The 17,319-nt window shown below is 43.1% G+C and overlaps 1 protein-coding gene across 12 annotated transcripts in view; it reads right to left on the minus strand.

The window, feature by feature from the left end:
* Positions 1-261: 261 nt before the first annotated feature.
* Positions 262-17,319, minus strand: part of TSNAX (translin associated factor X) — a 38,194-nt gene continuing 21,136 nt past the window's right edge. For 2 of the 12 annotated variants that reach the window (XM_080616825.1, XM_080616826.1), the window contains 2 exons: positions 14,012-14,139; positions 11,650-12,369 (listed from right to left, as the gene is read on the minus strand). In XM_080616825.1, the coding sequence (XP_080472951.1) occupies positions 11,998-12,369; positions 14,012-14,139 (500 nt within the window). In that variant the 3' untranslated portion in view covers positions 11,650-11,997. Of the gene's footprint in view, positions 4,919-5,880; positions 12,370-14,011; positions 14,140-17,319 lie in introns of those variants that run through there. The other 10 variants (XR_013956721.1, XR_013956723.1, XR_013956725.1 and 7 more) reach the window with 10 other exon arrangements.

Below are 17,319 nucleotides of genomic sequence, written 5' to 3' on the forward strand. Positions count from 1 at the left end.
GAGGCATCCAAACCTATCCTGTGGGTGCTGGGAGTCTCTGGAAACACTTTTGGTTTAATTGTGAAATGCCTGTCGTACCTATCGTGTACTTGGGAAGTTACACAACTGCATATGTTGTGCAAATCCAGTGATTAAAAATCACTAGTTCATAACAGTAAATACACTGCTGACTGGAAAAGTTAAATATGGTTTAGAGAAATAATGTGGGAGCCATTAGCCAGTGTAATTGCTTTAATAGAGTCTATTATCTTTAATGGAGCTTTAACAAATACACAGACACATGTACACACAGTGAATATACCATATTAGAAATAAAGCTGTAGGAGAGCCAAGCCGCAACTTAACTATTAAGACCATTGATAAAAGGCCTGCTCTTGCAGCTGGATTACAAAGTACTGTAAAACACAGTGAGATGCTTTTTCTCTTTGGGAAACCTTCCTGCTCACTGTGAGGAAGCGTTGCCTTAAGGCTGAGCCAGCACATGTGGGATGCGAGCATCCAGACTGCGGTTGCATGGTGCTGAAGAATAACGTGCTGCAGAGCTGCAGCGGGAGGCTGAGGGAGGCAGAGAGGAAACTCTCACAATCGCCTGTTTCCCCGCGCCGCATTAAGCGACTGAGTGATCCCAGGCCACAACAGAATCACAGGAGTGAGTCACAGAGTTCAAAACAAGAGCATCCACTAATTGTTCCATGGAAGAGGCTCAGGGAAGTCTGAAGGAGGATTTTGTAGGATATTCTTTTACTCATTGTAAGCTTTGTAGTCTTTTGTAGCAAAGCCAGCCATTCTGATCTGAGAGTTTGTTTTACCACTCATAGCCCAGGGAGGGCTGTGTTCCAGGGCAGGGCATCCCCCACAGGCAGGTTTTCTGCTGTGAGCCTGAAGTAGCTTTGAGGCTGTCCAGAAGGAGCTCTCAGACACCACCTGATGGCAAATGGAAGGAGGGGGAAAATGGCCTTATTCCCAGCCTGGCTGTCCCATCGGCTCTCTGCAGATGTTTTGGTCAGTTTAGTTAAGATCTGTTCACCTACATTTCAGGTGTTCAAGGCAAGCAGATCATATTATCTCTACCCCCAAGCCTCTGGACTTGGATAATACGTCTCAGTGATCAGCCCCTGAGCCTTACTCAATGACGCTGTAGAGCCAGATACAAGATGGGGAAGAGCTCCAGGCTTCTGGTGAAGGTTTAGTTTGTAGGGGCTGGATGTTACATTCTGGGTGATGAATGAGAATGAATGGGAGTCCGGGAAGCATATGCATCCAGGGCCCTTCTTTGCCACACTCTGTATCCTTATCTTCAGTTCACAATGGAGTGCACTCCCTTTCCCTCACATAGGAACAACTCGTCGGTGCTCCTTTGATGCCAGTACATCATTGCCCATGACCAGGGTGTATGTGAGAGGGATGAGCGCAGTCGCAGGCCTAGGGGTTGCACGAACAGTTGGGGACACATTGCAAGTTAGGCGGAGGGGCGAAAGGGCATTCATCCATGGGCAGGTTGCTCTGGCAAGGGGGTCAGTGAAGATGGGGATGGCTTCCACAGTGCTTATTGCCACAGACTGCAAGTTCATGGCTGTGGAACTGCCTCGTGCCTGTGCTTTCACCCTTCCCTATCCCTTACTGACCACCCCACCCAGCAAGCTGATGCAGTTGGGTCACAAGCAACCCACTTGCTTTTATGGTGCTGATTTGTTTGATCTCTTTGGTCTATGCTTTGGACAAAGACTCTGTTACTCATTGCGGGTAACCCAGCTCTTCCATAAATGCTCTAACCCCTGATTTGTGTCTTGTCACTTTCCCATAGCTTCACCTCTACATGTGCTCCAGGTTATTGGAGTCCAATTTCCAGGAACCAGGAATGCATAAAACAGTCCAGGATCCGACAAGCACTAGTGGTATAGAAACCTCTTTCCAAGATTCATCTTAGTGTACACTGGGATACTATGTACTCATTCCTCTAGGTAATTCAGGTTCTTGGTCTCTAGTTGCTGTCCTGATGATAGCCCTGACCTTTTCCTTCCTCCTGTTCTCTCTGTCCTCTGATACATGAGGTCTCTTCCATTCTTATCACCAACCTTCTGCTTCTGGTTACATGAACCTGCCCAAGACAGAAAAGAGATCACAGCCTACCTGCTGGACTGTTGCTTTCTGAACTAAGGGCTATTCAGTATCTCAGCAGGCTTCCTTGAAAGACAACCAAGGCTTAGTGACTGTTTGGTTTGGACTTTTTGGTCATGTTCTTTTCAAATGTCAGTCCAAACCCGACAAACAAAAAACATCAAAAGCCAAAGCAGATGGATCAAAATGGGATTTGGTACAGAAATGACCTGTGCAGGCAGATTCACTTGGCAGTCAGCTGGTTCAGAGTAAGGCAGGAAACACCTTATGCAGATACAGTATCTTCAATGAGACGACAGAGGCACAAAAGACTTAATGACCAACGGCTAATCTCACCTTTGCTCTTTTCTGAGAGAAGAAGTTAAGGAGTGGCTGTTTCTGGACCTGTCCTCCTCCCATATGTCACTTGTGGGGAAAAGTCCGTGCTGTCAACAGGAGCCAGGCACATTTGAATTTTTCTTCTATCTGAATCTTTATGAAAATTAAGACAAACTTTTTTTTCCCCCACTGGCAAAGATGTGGGAATTTCAGCAGGCTGGGAAGGTGGACAAAAATTAGAAAATCTTGCCAAAAATTGGAATTTTTACATGTTTTACATTTGGATTTAATCCAAAATCTATTTGGAGTAAAAGCACTTCTCAAATTATTACCAGAAAAGTGAGAGGGAGCAAAGAGATCTGCCAGGATGCAGAAGGAGCCCAAGTTGGTGGAAAATTATCACATTTGGGGACCATTTACTAGAATAGTAAAACTTATGGTCTTATATTTAAAACAGCTTAGTCTCAACTGTCTGAAAACCCTCATTGCACTCCTGCCAAGTCATTAGCTTACAAAGCTCCAGGCCCTGTCTACACACAAGCCTGCCACCAGTTTAACTAAAATCACTATTTAATCTATTTAGAGCAATCAGCACAACCCTTTTTGGGGGTAACCAAATTAACCTAAATCAATACAAGCCTGTTGCAAACAGAGACAACTTAAGGACATTGACATCAAACCCTGCGTTAGCTCGAGCGGTGCGAGTTTTGTGGCGAGGCAAGAGCTCAGGTCAAGCCTGGGGATGCTGTAAGGGTCCAGTTTGAGCTGTAAGGCCGTGCTTGAAGCACGTCCAGTTGTAGCTTTGTGCTGAGGTGCCCAAGTTGTCTCTCCTGCACATTGCTACATGCATAGTCTGGATCCCCACCACTTCTCAGGGCTGTGTGTAGGAGCTGTGGCCACCTTCACCCTGTCCTCCTCCTGGTCCTGAGCCCTGTGTGAGAAGCCCAACTGGTTTGCTGGGGGAGCTTAAGGTGAAAGGTATAAGACATAGCTAGCTCTGGTAGAAAGCATTTGGCTTCAATGACCTGAGAAACCTTATTTAAACTCTATTCTCCTGAGCTGAAACACGTGACAGAGTAAGTATGGCCACAGCATCCTTCCTCCCCATATCTATGGCTGCCTCTGCACAAATGGGCCTTTCAGAAGACCTGCTGCATCTCCCTCCTTGAAAGGAAGGAAGGAAACACCAACAGCAGCAGCTGGCCCAGAGCACAGGCTGTTTTCCCCAGGTCTCACCCACTGCACAAGCTCCTGGTGCTTGCTTTGAGCCTGGCTATGAACAGCTGCAGTTGACGGTGTCTAATTCTTCTCTTGGCAGAGACAGTGAAAGGTTCCTCCATATCCACCTTCCTTATGGCAGACATAATTCCATAGACCTCTATTATACCCTCTCTAATGTAGTTTTTCCAGGCTGAAGGATTACAGCCCACTGGACTTCCATAGTTTCCTTTCATAGAGAATCTGATCCCTAACTTTGGTCACCCTTTCTGCCCTTCTCTGAACCTTTGTGCAGTTCTGCTTTATCCTTTTTGAGATGAGGGATCAGAGTCACACTCAAAAGCAGGTGACCCTGGGATTCATACAGTGACATTTGTACAGCATACCCTTGTCTTTATTTCTAGTCCTTTCCTAATAATTCCTAACATTTGACTGGATTTTTTTTCTTGCTGACAAGCATTGATTTGATACTCACGGAAAGAAAAATCACAATATTTTGATCTTGAAGGGGGCACACAGAGATTATTTTTCCCTATGTGTATCACTTCACATCTACCTACACTCAATCTGCTTCCCCATCCTGTCACTCTGCAGTCTCGTAATGCTCTTCTGCATTTTTTCAGTCAACTGTTGTCTTTACTGCAGTGAATATCTTATTGTGAGGAAACTCTCACCTCACAGCTCACCTCCTTCTCCAAGTCTTTACAGGTGTGCTCCTTGTATGTGCACAAGTGGAGAGGGAAGCAGGCAGTAAATAAGACAAAAATACAAGTATGTACTCATACACCAGTTATTCTGTTTTCAGGTGCTGCATCAGCAAACCCCCATGGTAACACCCTACAGCAAAATGTGACTCCAAAAGTAAAGGAAACCAAAACTGGAAAAGAAGCAAGGCCAAAGGCGAATCATGGAGAGGCTGCCAAGATGCGGAGACACCTTTGTAAATGCCTATATGCCTATATCTCTGTTTCCCTGCTGCCCAGAGGGAGCAACAATCTCAGAGCCCCTGATAACTTCAGGGAGAGCTTTAACCTGAGAGAGAGCAGCAGGATGTGGCTGTTGAGGTTCAGCAGGTGAGGGATGCCACTAACTTCCCCGCCAGGGCTAGGGATTTCAAGGTGTTTTTACTGAAGACAACAGCTGGAATCTCACCCGAGTTTATCCAGAAGACCAGGAGGTCATCAATTCTCTCCTAGCTTTATCCACAGTGCAAGTTGGATCCCATATATTCAGAAGTTCATACAAAATCTCAGTCTTCGTTAAGCTGTGGTGGAAAAAGACATAAATCCCTCTGAAAACTGTGATCTTCCACAGGCACAGGAACTGCTCTAAAACAAACTAGCAGCTCCTTCCTCTTGTGGCTGTAATCCAGAAAGCAGTTAACATTAATGGAGTATCTGGCCCCCAGCTAAGCTACAAAAAGCCAAAGATGCTCAGATACAACTGCGACAATATAACATAAAACAGGGCTAATTTTGTATTGCAGAGTGCCTGGGCAGCAGTTGATGTCTGCAGTTCAGACACACCAGCCTTGCTCACAGGTTTACAAGTGTGATAGCCCAACACCCTGGAGTTAGGTGTAGGACAAGCAGGAACTGTGTGCTGTACAATGGGTTTCAGCCACAGGGGGGGTATCCTGGGGAAGGTTCTCAGTTATGAATAGGCCCTGTAGGAGAAGGACCCTTAAATTACCCTTGAATGGCCTTTAGGAGAATAAATCAATATCTGTGGTGACAGTGTCACCATTTCTAAGCCTGTTGATGCGATTTTGTAACTTATTGTTACCGGTGCACTGGGGCAACCCAAGTAACAACTCTGGTTGTGTTATCCCCTCCAAAAGCCCACTGCAGGGGTGTTTCATCACCCCTTTGCTGTGGTGCATACCAGACCTCTCCCAGCCTGGGGCACCTCTGAGCAGCACAGGTAAGGAAGAGCTGATGGACCAGGACAAGAAGAGGGACCAACTCACCTTTAGCATCAACTGGGCAACGTCTCAGGGCTTAAACATCAACCCCAGCCCTATTCTGTTCACAAAGTGCAGCACAGCCAGTTCTTTTATGCTACAGACAAAGTCTCTGGGTTTGAAGCCTCTTGTGCTTTCTACCTGAAGGTTTTCTGTGGCAGCCACAGCAGGGAAGTACACGGGCACATTCACACATGCAGAAGCATTTGATTTTATACCAGGAGTTCAACAGCTAAAAAAGGCTTGCATTTTCTTGTATGGGTAGCTTGATTGTAATATAAACTAAGGAATTTAGGACTCCAGTCTACAAATCCTTGTTAGCACTAGTATTCCTTAAAAGTACTAGTTCAAATAAGAGTATTTGTATAATTCATAAATCTGCAAGAACATGTCCAGTCGAAGTTTCTTATGGCTTTTTATTTATTTGTATTCAAGCACCATACCACATATGATGAGATACAAAATAAACATAAGCAATTCCTCGGGATTCCCAAAAGCACTTATAGTACAAATGTAATTTATACTGAGTATAATTTATTGCTAACAGAGGCCTACCCGAGTATAAAACTGAAGCTCAAACCACACCACTAACTGTGTTTAGAAGAACTTAAAGAGAAAACAACGCATCACTTGTAACTCTAACCCACAAGCTTGAGTATTTCTAGAGCTGGACACTAGGTGGCAGAACAAATATATGTTCTCTCATATCTGACGAATATGCGTCCTTTAAGTAAGAAGGCAGGCCTAGAAAAGTTAAAGTACAGCATATATCTAAAATTTATTGAAATCTTATAGGTGCCCTGCTTTTCCAGATCAGTTCCTGTAGAACGCAGGCCCTGGTAAGGTTGGGTTTAAACCTTTTATGTTCTTTACTATGAATGTTTACACACGCTCTCAGGTCTTTTGCCACAAATACCCGCGATTCCCCTTCTTTTTAAATGCAGGACCCTGGCGAACACTACCCCAACATTTAATAGATGATAAAGGCTTTACAGAGAGGTAAGAATCTCAACTGATCTCACGTGATTTAAGAACATTGCTGTAACTGCAAGTTTGTAGGACAGCGCAGCAGTAGCTCAAATTAAGCAATAATAATTGAAATCAACTGCTTATCGCTGCTTTGCTCCTGTAAAGCAACGTTTCTTCAGCAGCACATCAACCGGGAGCCTCCGTGCGTAAAGGCTGAGCCGAAAAGTGGGAGAAAAAGGTCTGGGGGAAGGCAAAGGCAACGTTTTGTACCACGAGGTGTCAGCACACACCGGACCCGGCTGCCCGCTGCTGGGTGTGGGGAGCTCGAGGTGCTGGGTGCGGGGAGGCTCCAGACTGATCTGCTGTGTGACCTTACACTGCTTCGTCTTACCCATCTTCCCTTACAGCCCTAGCATCTCATCTGCCACCTCTCCCTTTAGGTGCGCAAAGCAAAACAGCCAGCCGTCCTTACTGCAAGGAGAGGAACAACCCCCACTCCTAGAATGAGACTGACAGCACTGAACAATATTCCTGTGACATCAAAACACCTCGGTCTATTCACATGCATCCTTTGCCCTCCTGGTTCCTGTTCCCAAGCATGCAAAACCTCATTTTAACAAAACCCTGGGCTATTTCCACATAGCTTTGTCAGCTCTTCTTGTGGGGGCCCCAGAAGAGAGGACCTTGAGGAAGAATTCAGTGAAAGTGGTCAGACCATTTTGGATTAAAAGGGGCCTGGCAAGGCTGCAGGAAAGTACAGGGCTGTGGGAGAAACTCCCGGAGACAGATGATGTCCCATAAAACCTGCACTGCACCAGCAGCCAAGAAAGTTTATGATGGGCTCAAGAAGCCATCTGACCTGTTGTGTCAGTGGAGGAGCAAAGCACGCACAACAGCTTCTTTCTTTGGGAGGAATGAACATCTGCGTGACATGAAAATACCACCACTAGAAGGGGGGAAAAAAAAAAGAGGATGAGCCCATGTGTGTGCACAGGGACACCAGCGCCAGCCTGCCCAGCCTGTGGGAGGAGCTGGGAAAGGAGGCACCACATCACTCACCGCCAGGGTTCAGGGAGCCATGACTGGCTCCAGAAGTCAGAAGCAAGCCTCTTCTGCTATGCTCTGCAAATGGGCCTTTCAAAGGGATAATAGGTCAGGTAAAAGAGGTAGAGTTGGTGGGAAATCAGACTCCTCAAAGACAACCTTCCTCAGAACTGGAGAAGAAACATCTTTTATGTTTGTAGGCAATTTACCTTGGCTCATGATGATTGCAAACCTCAGACTAAGATTTGCTCACCAGCAAAAGCAGCATGAGATCTGCCCAGCCATCCATCCATCCTGACACATGGCACCAAGGCCGGGGACGTATGTACCAGGCCTCTCCCCTCACAGCCAGAGCACTGTTTCCGAAGTTGAAGGCGCAAACAGACAAACTTACTTCAGAAACTAACCGATTCCTCTTCCTGCATGGAGACGTTTTACCCCAGGATTCCAGCTAAACCAGGAAAGGACGGAGCCCTAGGATGGACATGGGCAATGGCTCAAAAGAATGGTACTGCCTAAGAAAGGATAAGAAAGGGAAAAAACAGAGGGGGTTGACACAGCAATGACAGCGAAACGGACAAGTAAACAGCACACAAGGAAACAGTGGTCAAAGTAAGTATTCCTTTATGTGGAAAACTATCTAACCATGCCTCTAACACGCAAATGGTGGTAGTTCACACATTGAGGTTTGTGGCTACCAATTCAGGAGCAAAGGGAACATGCATGGGAAGTTGGGTGGCTGTGAACTAAGAGCTTGTTGATCTGCAGCAGACTGGCTGGAAGCCTGCAAGCCCTGCTCAGTCCAGGATCCGCAGGTTCTCTGCTGCTCAGAAAATCAAGTTCCCCTTATTTATAACCCAAGGATAGATAGATGCCTTGGGAACCATCTGGTTGTTTTAAATTCAGTTTCTACGGTCAACTCCAATCTCTTTTATAGCTGAGTCACCTGGTTTTGAAGTGTTGTTTCTAGTTCCTTGCAGGGCCGTCTTCCTGTCCCACGTCCTCCCCAGTCCCACCCTACCCCCAAGAGCACCCGCTGCCCTGCAGCTCAGCCTGCTCTTCCTCTGTGCTGTCCCACTCCTTGCCACTCTTCCCCCCTTTGTCTCTACCTCACTTCCTTCCATTTTGCCTCTCCGCCGCCTTCGCCCTTCCCAGCTAACCCTTTACTATCACACTCCAGGCTTTCTGGAGTTTTGACTAGTTTCTTTTCCGGAATGGGAAGTGGTAAACCAACCTACGACAACGCACAGTCTTCTGGTAAAAATCCTGCAACTTCATCTCCCTCTCCCTCGCTACCATCTTCCTTTTGTTTGTCTTGGCTACTCTTCTGCCTACTCTTAACGTGCAAACACTTTGAGGGCAGTGCCAGAATCTGGTCCATAGAATTCCATTAGGCACACAATAAACTAAATATTCTAAAAGGTCCTATTTTAATTTTTATTTTGCTTTTGATTTTCAGTAAACTCACCAAAAATACAAGTAAGCAGGGCTCTAAGTAGACAGACATACGTGTCCTGTCAACAGGAAGTTTCTCTTGCATAACTTCTCTGGCAGTTCTGGAAAGCAAATTGTGGTTGGCTTTATTTTCCTCACTACAAATTAATAGTCAGGAAAAAAGTGAACACGTAAAGAAAAATCATTTCTGAGAAAGGAGATTGTAGAAAAGCAAACGATCTTTAATATGCAGAGTTGCCCTTGTGAAACATCTGCTATGACGTAGTCCGGTTCTGGCCATAGACCAAGCGTATCAATAGCTCCACAGAGTAATGGGATAAGAAATGGGAAAATTGCCATTGCTTGTTTAAAAGCGTGTTTTGCTGATAAATGCCTGTCACTTTTCAAATAGCTACACGGTAATTGTTTTTTTGGGGAAAATATTTCCTTGAGCAGGACATTTGCAGGCCATTAGCTATTTCCCATCTGTGCTGGTGTTTTAATACACCACATATACACTTTGCTCCTTAGTAGAAATTATTCACAGCTTCTGATTCCAGGCAGACAGCCTGAAGTTTAGAGATCATTTCTGTCATTAAGAAGTTCTCTCTCACCTTGTAGAAAATTTATTTTTCAAAATCATTAGAAACAGTATGATTTGTTTGCAAAAACCTCTAACATAAAGATTGCTAGGGGGGAAAAAAGTATTCTTTATAGGTATCTGTAATTTTAAGATAATGAATGACTGTACAAAAGCAGGAGCTCTTTGACTACAGCTGTGGCCGCTGTGGGCTCATTCCACGGACAGAAGCAGAACACAACTCAGCCAAGCGCTGCCACGTGCTGGAGTTCATCTCAGCCCTTTTCAAACTGTGCCATGAACAGTTTTAAATTCCACCTGATAGCTGCTAGGACAGACAAGAGACTGACAGACCTTTTTTTAATATCACATAATACCTGTAATAATACCTGCTTTCACTTCACACACATACACTCAACAAGCAGTTACTTGCAGTAAATATAGCTGTGCCAAAAGACACAGGACCATATGCTCTTTACCTGCATCAACTGAAATACTGGATGCTTACATTTGGAGGGGAGGAGAGGAGGAAGGAAGAAAATAATAATAAAAAAAAAAACTTATAAAAAAAAATATCCTTTTCCTTTCTTTTCTCTCTTCCCATAAGAAACAAGTAAAAGTCAAGGAGAGATGTAAAAATGTGGATGCCATTACAGATTTATTCCAGTGATAAACTTGTTTTGTCATCTGAATCCTTTGCATTTTTTTAATACAAGAGGATCACATGAAGTTTCTCTCCTAGCTCGTTTTTAGACTTCACAGAATAAAGTTAAGGGAGAAAGAGAAAAGAGATTCAGGATTAGAAAGTGTCCCTCCAAGTACAGACATAGGAATGGAGTGAAACTTACAAGTCCAGCCTTGCACAGTGGGAAACTCGCACCATTATTACTGCTGGGACCAACAGGCAAAAGGACCAAGTACAGGCAGTGACTAGTTTTTAGACTTTATTGTAAAAAATAGTATTTAACAATAGGAAAAAAGCCACTCCTTGTTCAACCCACCATATATTGCTCTATGTGGAAACAATGGAAAAATGTGATAGAAATGTATTTACCCATTCCTATCCATGTATCAGATGGTCCCAGCTATTCAGAACACGCTCATGGGAAAAATATTGGCACTATCACAGTATATGGAAGTGGAAATAAAGAACATGCAGTATTTTCAAATACAGTTGGGAGGCCTATTTCCTGGAGTCTAAAGATCATGTTGTTTTATCTGTTTTCCTTTAGCATAATGTACATTATCAGACTTTCATAACTTCAGACACCGGCAGAAAGCCCTGATTTTTTGCCAGTGGTGACATACTCACCTCAAAGATAAATGTGGAAGTCAGAATGTCTGCCTTATTTCTGTTTGCAATTTCCTTTCCATAGGAACATGCACATGATATAGTTCCTGCTAACAGATTTTTAAAGCTTGGCTAGCCCTTTCCCATTTACACCAGTTCAACCCCACTGGAGGTCCTCAGGGCAGCACGAGCAGTGGAGAACAGACTTCCAATACCACACTGCATTTGTTTTGGCCAAAACCTGCTACTTGGAAAGTCTTATGCTTTTGTCTACAGACAGAAAGATGTCAGATTCTGCATTAAACTGTATTACAAAAAATGCAAACCAATATATTCCACAATTTTATTTTTGTGGATTTTCTAGCTCATGTCAAAACTGTGAAGTACCAGTGTTAACTTGAACAAAGCTCAATTTAAACAGAGCCCCAAAATAACAAGTGCACAGCAGTATTTACCTGTTGTGATTAGCTTCACTCTCAACTGGCAAAAAGTTGACCTAGTTTCAGTTTCATTCGCAAAAGCATTAATCAGAAAAAACTTACAGTTACATGGCACCTTTGAGACGACCTCAGTTTCAAGACAAGGAATGAACTTGCACATAGATAGGTACATTATTTTAGGTATGAGTATAGAACCCAAATACTCAAAAAACAGGTCAGCAGAAATACATGGATAATGCTAAATAACAGTACCTCACCATTTTTATTCCACTGCTGTGCTTGCCAAAAACTGTTAACAACAAACACAATAATTTGACGTGACTCACACGAAGGACAGCCACTGGTGTAGACTGCAGTGGAAATTCTGGTTAATTCTGAAGGAAGATACAATGGAGCAATACAGGAAATTCCAAACTGAAAGGACAAAGTCAAACATTTGTTCTCTTGCACATCAGAAAAAGTATGTTCGGTTACAAATTAACCACTGCAAACAATATTCTCTTAGATAAAACTACAAACGTCTCTACCTAAAAAGCTTTGAGAAGAGTCAAACCCCACAAACCGTAACTAGAAAGCTTCCCCTAAGTCCTCTCCCCTTCTGCGTTGCAACAGTCTCCTTATTTTAAGGAAGACTATCATCATCAATCAATTCTGTTTTGGTGGAGAACACATCAGCCAGCATGTGCTTTGGGATTTCAGATCCCCGTACTTTTAATGTGTAGCAGGCACTCTCTACTTTTGCCAGACTCTGTTTCAAGGTATACAGCTTCTTAGATACTTCGTAAGGTCCAGTGTTGCCAATGAAAGTAAAACCATCATAAATCTGACGTAAGAACTGGCTCAGTTCAAAAGGTGTGTCTATGTCACCATTTCCAACGCTGCTGATGCACAGCCGCATCAGCTCTCCAGTTAGATCAGCTACTCCCAGCAGGTAATCGACAGGTGTTATCTTCAGGCTCCAAGTACACGGTTGTTTATCATGGGAACTGGAGTTCTGAGGGCAGGACAAAGTCCAGTATAGAGAAACATGAAAAAGCAGCCTATAATGGTTCAAATACACACTGACTTATCTGACATAACTGGTAATTGAAAACAGTCTGGAAAATTAAATTGCATGGCACTTCCACACAGTCTGATTTCTGAATTACGAACCTCCTTCCAGCATACCAGAAGGTATGAAAGCATCATTTCCACTGGAAATGAGATTTCCATTCTAGCAAACATGATAAACATACCCTGCTACTACCATCTTTATTTGAAACAGAATTATCACGTCTTTGTACTAACAATTATTTGCAGTTGCTTTTTTTGCTTTTTCTTCTTTTTGGCTGATAGGTCTCAGCCTAATAGATTTAAATTTTCCCTAAATGGTCTATCCAAAGTTATCAAAGCAATCAAGAATCAAAGTATCAGCATTATGAAAATCAATCATAATTTTACAGTAATATCTTGAATTTCAAAATGTATCTTCTACCAGAAGCTGATAGGTATAGCTCTTTCAGATGTATTTTATATCAACTGAACTCATTAAAATAGCTAAAAAATACTTCATGAAGAAAACTCATCACAAAGTTACAGATTTGTTCCTTTTCCAAGTTTCAAAAGATTTTTATTGCCAAAATATTGGAATGTGGGAGACAACACAGGATTATTGCTGGCCCCTTGCTCCCATGCTATCCATTCAAATTCACAAATCTGGTCAGAGGCATGTATGCAGGGGTTAATAACTCCACAACTTGTTAAAACAAGTGTGCCACAACGGGTTTGCCTCTGGTAAGGACAAATAAACTTAAGCTGAAAACATGGCTTCTTTGGAAATATCTTACCAAGAGAATGAAAAAGAATCAGAAGTGCTTTACAGCAGAATCTCTTCAACAGAAGCAGACTTAGGAATTCATCTCAAGCTGTGCATTACTCTACACTGCACATGTACTGCATGTGCATTTCTGTGTATCACTATAAAACTGCCTTTTGTGCTCTGTCAACAATCAAACTGAACCCAGTTTACTGTGGTCAGTGGCAGTAGTTTGTCCCTAAGCAAAAAGTTCTATTTAGTGCAGGGTAGGAGTACGGGCAAGCCAAGAAACAGCAGATACGGTACTAGGGGTAAGGTATGATGGTCCTCTGAGGGAAAGCATCAAGATCAACTCCAGGAAGACTACAAATGAGCTAAGACACACACAGTACATTTTAACAGAAGGTGAATACAGTGCCTTTTGTGACTAGTTCAGTACCAGCAGCAAGATTTCATTCGCAGAGTTCATCCTGCTACATCACTATTACACCAGTATAGTGATACTTATCAGTAGGCCTTACAGGCAGTCCCAGACATTTAAAAATCCCTCCTCTGTATTTGTTTGCTGGTATTTCACTATCCGGGATCCTTCCCCCTACCAGGAGTTCAGCTTGCTCTGAATAAGAAGGATGTGAAAATTATAAACTTGTATCCCACAGATTTAGTTTACTACTTGTCAGAATAAAAAGTATGTTTTGAACGAGTCAAAGTCCACATGTATATCTAATATTATTCCACTAACTGGCCTTATTTAATCAGATGCCAAAAATGTGACTGAGCTTACTCATTGCATTTCCATTCCAGAAAGGTGTTTGTCACATGAGAAAAGAAATATTTTTACCGTGTTTGTTGTTTCTTCTCTGTCTTCTGCTGTAAATATTAGTTGTTTGTTGATCTCTTCAACACTAATCAAAGAGCGTGTTTTGATAAAATACTGAAATGAGACCGCCTCAACGTACTCCTGAAGTCCTGCAAAAATAGCACAATTAAGATAGTTAATTCAAACTTTCCAGCAATGATCCATGCTCACATTATTTATTTTTTTAGAAATCTTTTAAGTGAGACTATTTTAAGGTTACTAGGAAGAAGTGAAAACTAAGATAACCCAGAAATAACACTGAAACATAATCTAACATAGCACGCTTCTGAAGTACAAAAACCAGACCAAGAGCACAGCAGATAAACATTTTCAAATTTTTACTCCAACTGCATTTTTCATTCAGAACCTGCTGTAATTTAGCACAAAGCATCACATTACTCTTGGAAACATACTGAACAGCAGCTCCCCATGATGTTCCTCAGAGGTCTTCAATGGGATCAGTACTGTTCAATACCTTCATCAATGACATAGTGGGATCAAGTGCAGCCTCAGCGAGTTTGCAGATGACACCAAGCTGAGTGGTGCAGTTGACAAGCCTGAGGGGTGGGATGCCATCCAATAGGACCTGGACAAACTCAAGAAGTGGGACCATGTTTAACAAGGTTCAATAAGGGCAAGTGCAGAATCCCGCATGTGGGTCGAGGCACTCCCCAGTTTCAATACAGGCTGGGGGATGAAGGCATTGAGAGCAGCCCAGAGGAGAAGGACTTATGGGTACTGCTGGATGAAAAACTGGACATGAGCGGCAGTGTGTGCTTGCAGCTAAGAAAGCTGACCGTATCCTGGGCTGCATCAAAAGGAGCGTGACAGCAGGTCAAGGGAGATTGATTCTCCTCTGCTTTTGTGATATCCCGCTTGAAGTACTGAGTTCAGCTCTGGAGTCCCCAGCACAGGAAAGACATGGACCTGTTGAAGCACATCCAGAGGAGAGCCACAGAAACAATCACAGGGCTGTAGTACCTCTCCTATGAAGACAGGTTGAGACAGTCGGGCTTGTTCAGGCTGGAGAAGAAAAGGCTCTCAGGAGTCCTTACTGCAGCCTTACAGTACCTGAAAGAGGCCTACAAGGAAGATGGGGACAAATATCTTAATAGGGCCTGTTGCAGTAGGACAAGGGGTAATGGTCTGAAACTAAAAGAGGGTACATTTAGACTAGATATGAGGAAGACATTTTTTACAATGAGGGTGGGGAAACACTGGAGCAGGTTGCTCAGATTTGTGGTGTATGCTCCATCCCTAGAAACATTCAAGGCTGGGCTGGATGTGCTTCTGAGCAACCTGATCTGGTTGAAGGTACCCCTACTCATTGTGGGGGGGTTGGACTAGATGACCTTGGCAGGTCTGTTCCAACGCAAACAGAGCTTTTAAAAGACAGCACTTGTACGATGGAGAGTGCAAATTAGTATTTCACAAGTCCACAAAGGCACAATACAAAGAACAAGACTGCAGATAAATCAAAAGCAGCGCAGATCACCTACCAAAATCCAGTAATTTCCAAAAGAAATTTCCTTTGTTTCATCTTAATAGCAACAGTAGATTATTGTTTAAAATGGAATTTCCCACTTCTCTATTTTGTGGTAATTAGTGAACAGGCTCCTTAAGACATGCAGGTTAGAATTTACCCTCTAAAAGCAAAGGATTCAGAGGAACAAAAGGAGTTGGTGTGTTGGCAAGGAAATAAAAGATGGGATAACAAACATAGCTTGTACCAGATCTGTATGCCATCTGCAGCCACCTGTCACAATTACCTCTCCCTACCTACTTGGCAGATGGTAATTTTCTGTATGCATTACTGCAAAGGTGAGATCTAAGAAAGAGTCTGAATGTTCAGACAGCGATTTCACAGGTTGTCAGTTTTTCCTTATGTGCAGAGAGCAGATCTGAGGAAAGCATGCGGGAAAACTTTGTAAGTAGAAAGCTGAAGTTGGCACTGTCGGTGGAAAAAAAGCAGAATCAAGCCTGGAACAAACAGCCAGGGTAGGACTAAGCTAAAAAGAGTTCTGAAGACAAAATCAATGCATGTGGATCCCTGACCTATGGACAGAGAAAAGTGCCAAAGGAGGACATTAAAGGGACAGACATGACTCTAACAGAGCCATTCTATGGGGATGGTGTCACTTCAAGAGAAACAAAGAGGTGACACTGTCAGATCATGCTGCAAGCATTAGACAACAGTTTTGCCAGTGTGAAAAGTGAGAAAATGTGAACGCACCCAAGGGTACCAGAAGCAGAATCCTGGTTTCATTAAAATAATCTTAAAAACCTCAGCTGCCCTCTACAGGGCCAGGACCTCATCCTATGAAGATATGCGGGAAGCAGCAAATTTAGACACCATCTGGATCAAAGAAAAAGTCTAAATCGAAGAGAACACAGATTTGAATAACAGATGACAGCTGAAATACCCCCAAAAACTGGAGACAAACTGAAGGGAAAATTCAATCGTAGGAGGCTTTCCAAATTACTGTAACGTGAGAAGTGACCTGCATGTTCTCTTTTTACACGTGTATTTGCAAGGTGAGCAGGGACAATTCAGAAAGGCAGTTCAGCCTGCACTCTTCATGCTTCCATACAGGAGCATTTGGAAAAGCCGAATAAACATCCAGCAACCAAAGCCACCCTCAGCACTGCTGATCACAAATCAGAACACACACAAAGAGCTGCAAGGCCAATTAAACACAGTAATTTAATCAACTGAATTCAGATAAAGCATTCAGGGCACAAGCAATAGAAGAATACTAGATAAAAGCTACTCAGAATCTAAGTTAAATAACTCCAGAAGTTGCAAAGAGGTCGATTTCATCACCCATTCCTTTCCTGACTTAACCCTCCAATGTAACACAACCAGTTATCCATTATGAAATTCTGGCTTTTTCTGTGGATAAGCTGTAAGCTACCAGACACAGTGGCACTCAACAACATCTATCAGAATCCCTCTGCTATCTGTGAAAAGGACTATCACATGTGAATAACTGATTTGCCATTTTCTCAGGTTCTCAGAGATCAAATCAGCTTTCAAACATTTTGGTAAACAGTTCCCTTGATCAATCATAACTTCCAGTTTCAGCTCACTCCACTTTAATGCTTCTCCACACATTTCGTCCTTTTCCAGGGCATATGTTTTGCTCCTTTTTTATGTATTTTATTATAGAGGCATACTTGTATGCATGTATACATAAGCATATTTTTACTTCCTCCTGCTGTCCTGCCATAGCTGTCATGTTCCACTCTTCTCCTCACTCCCGTTTAATGTTGCACACACTGTCTGGTGT

The sequence above is a fragment of the Psittacula echo genome (genome assembly GCF_963264785.1).
Source record: "Psittacula echo genome assembly, chromosome: 4".
In the NCBI taxonomy this organism is placed as follows: Eukaryota; Metazoa; Chordata; class Aves; order Psittaciformes; family Psittacidae; genus Psittacula; species Psittacula echo.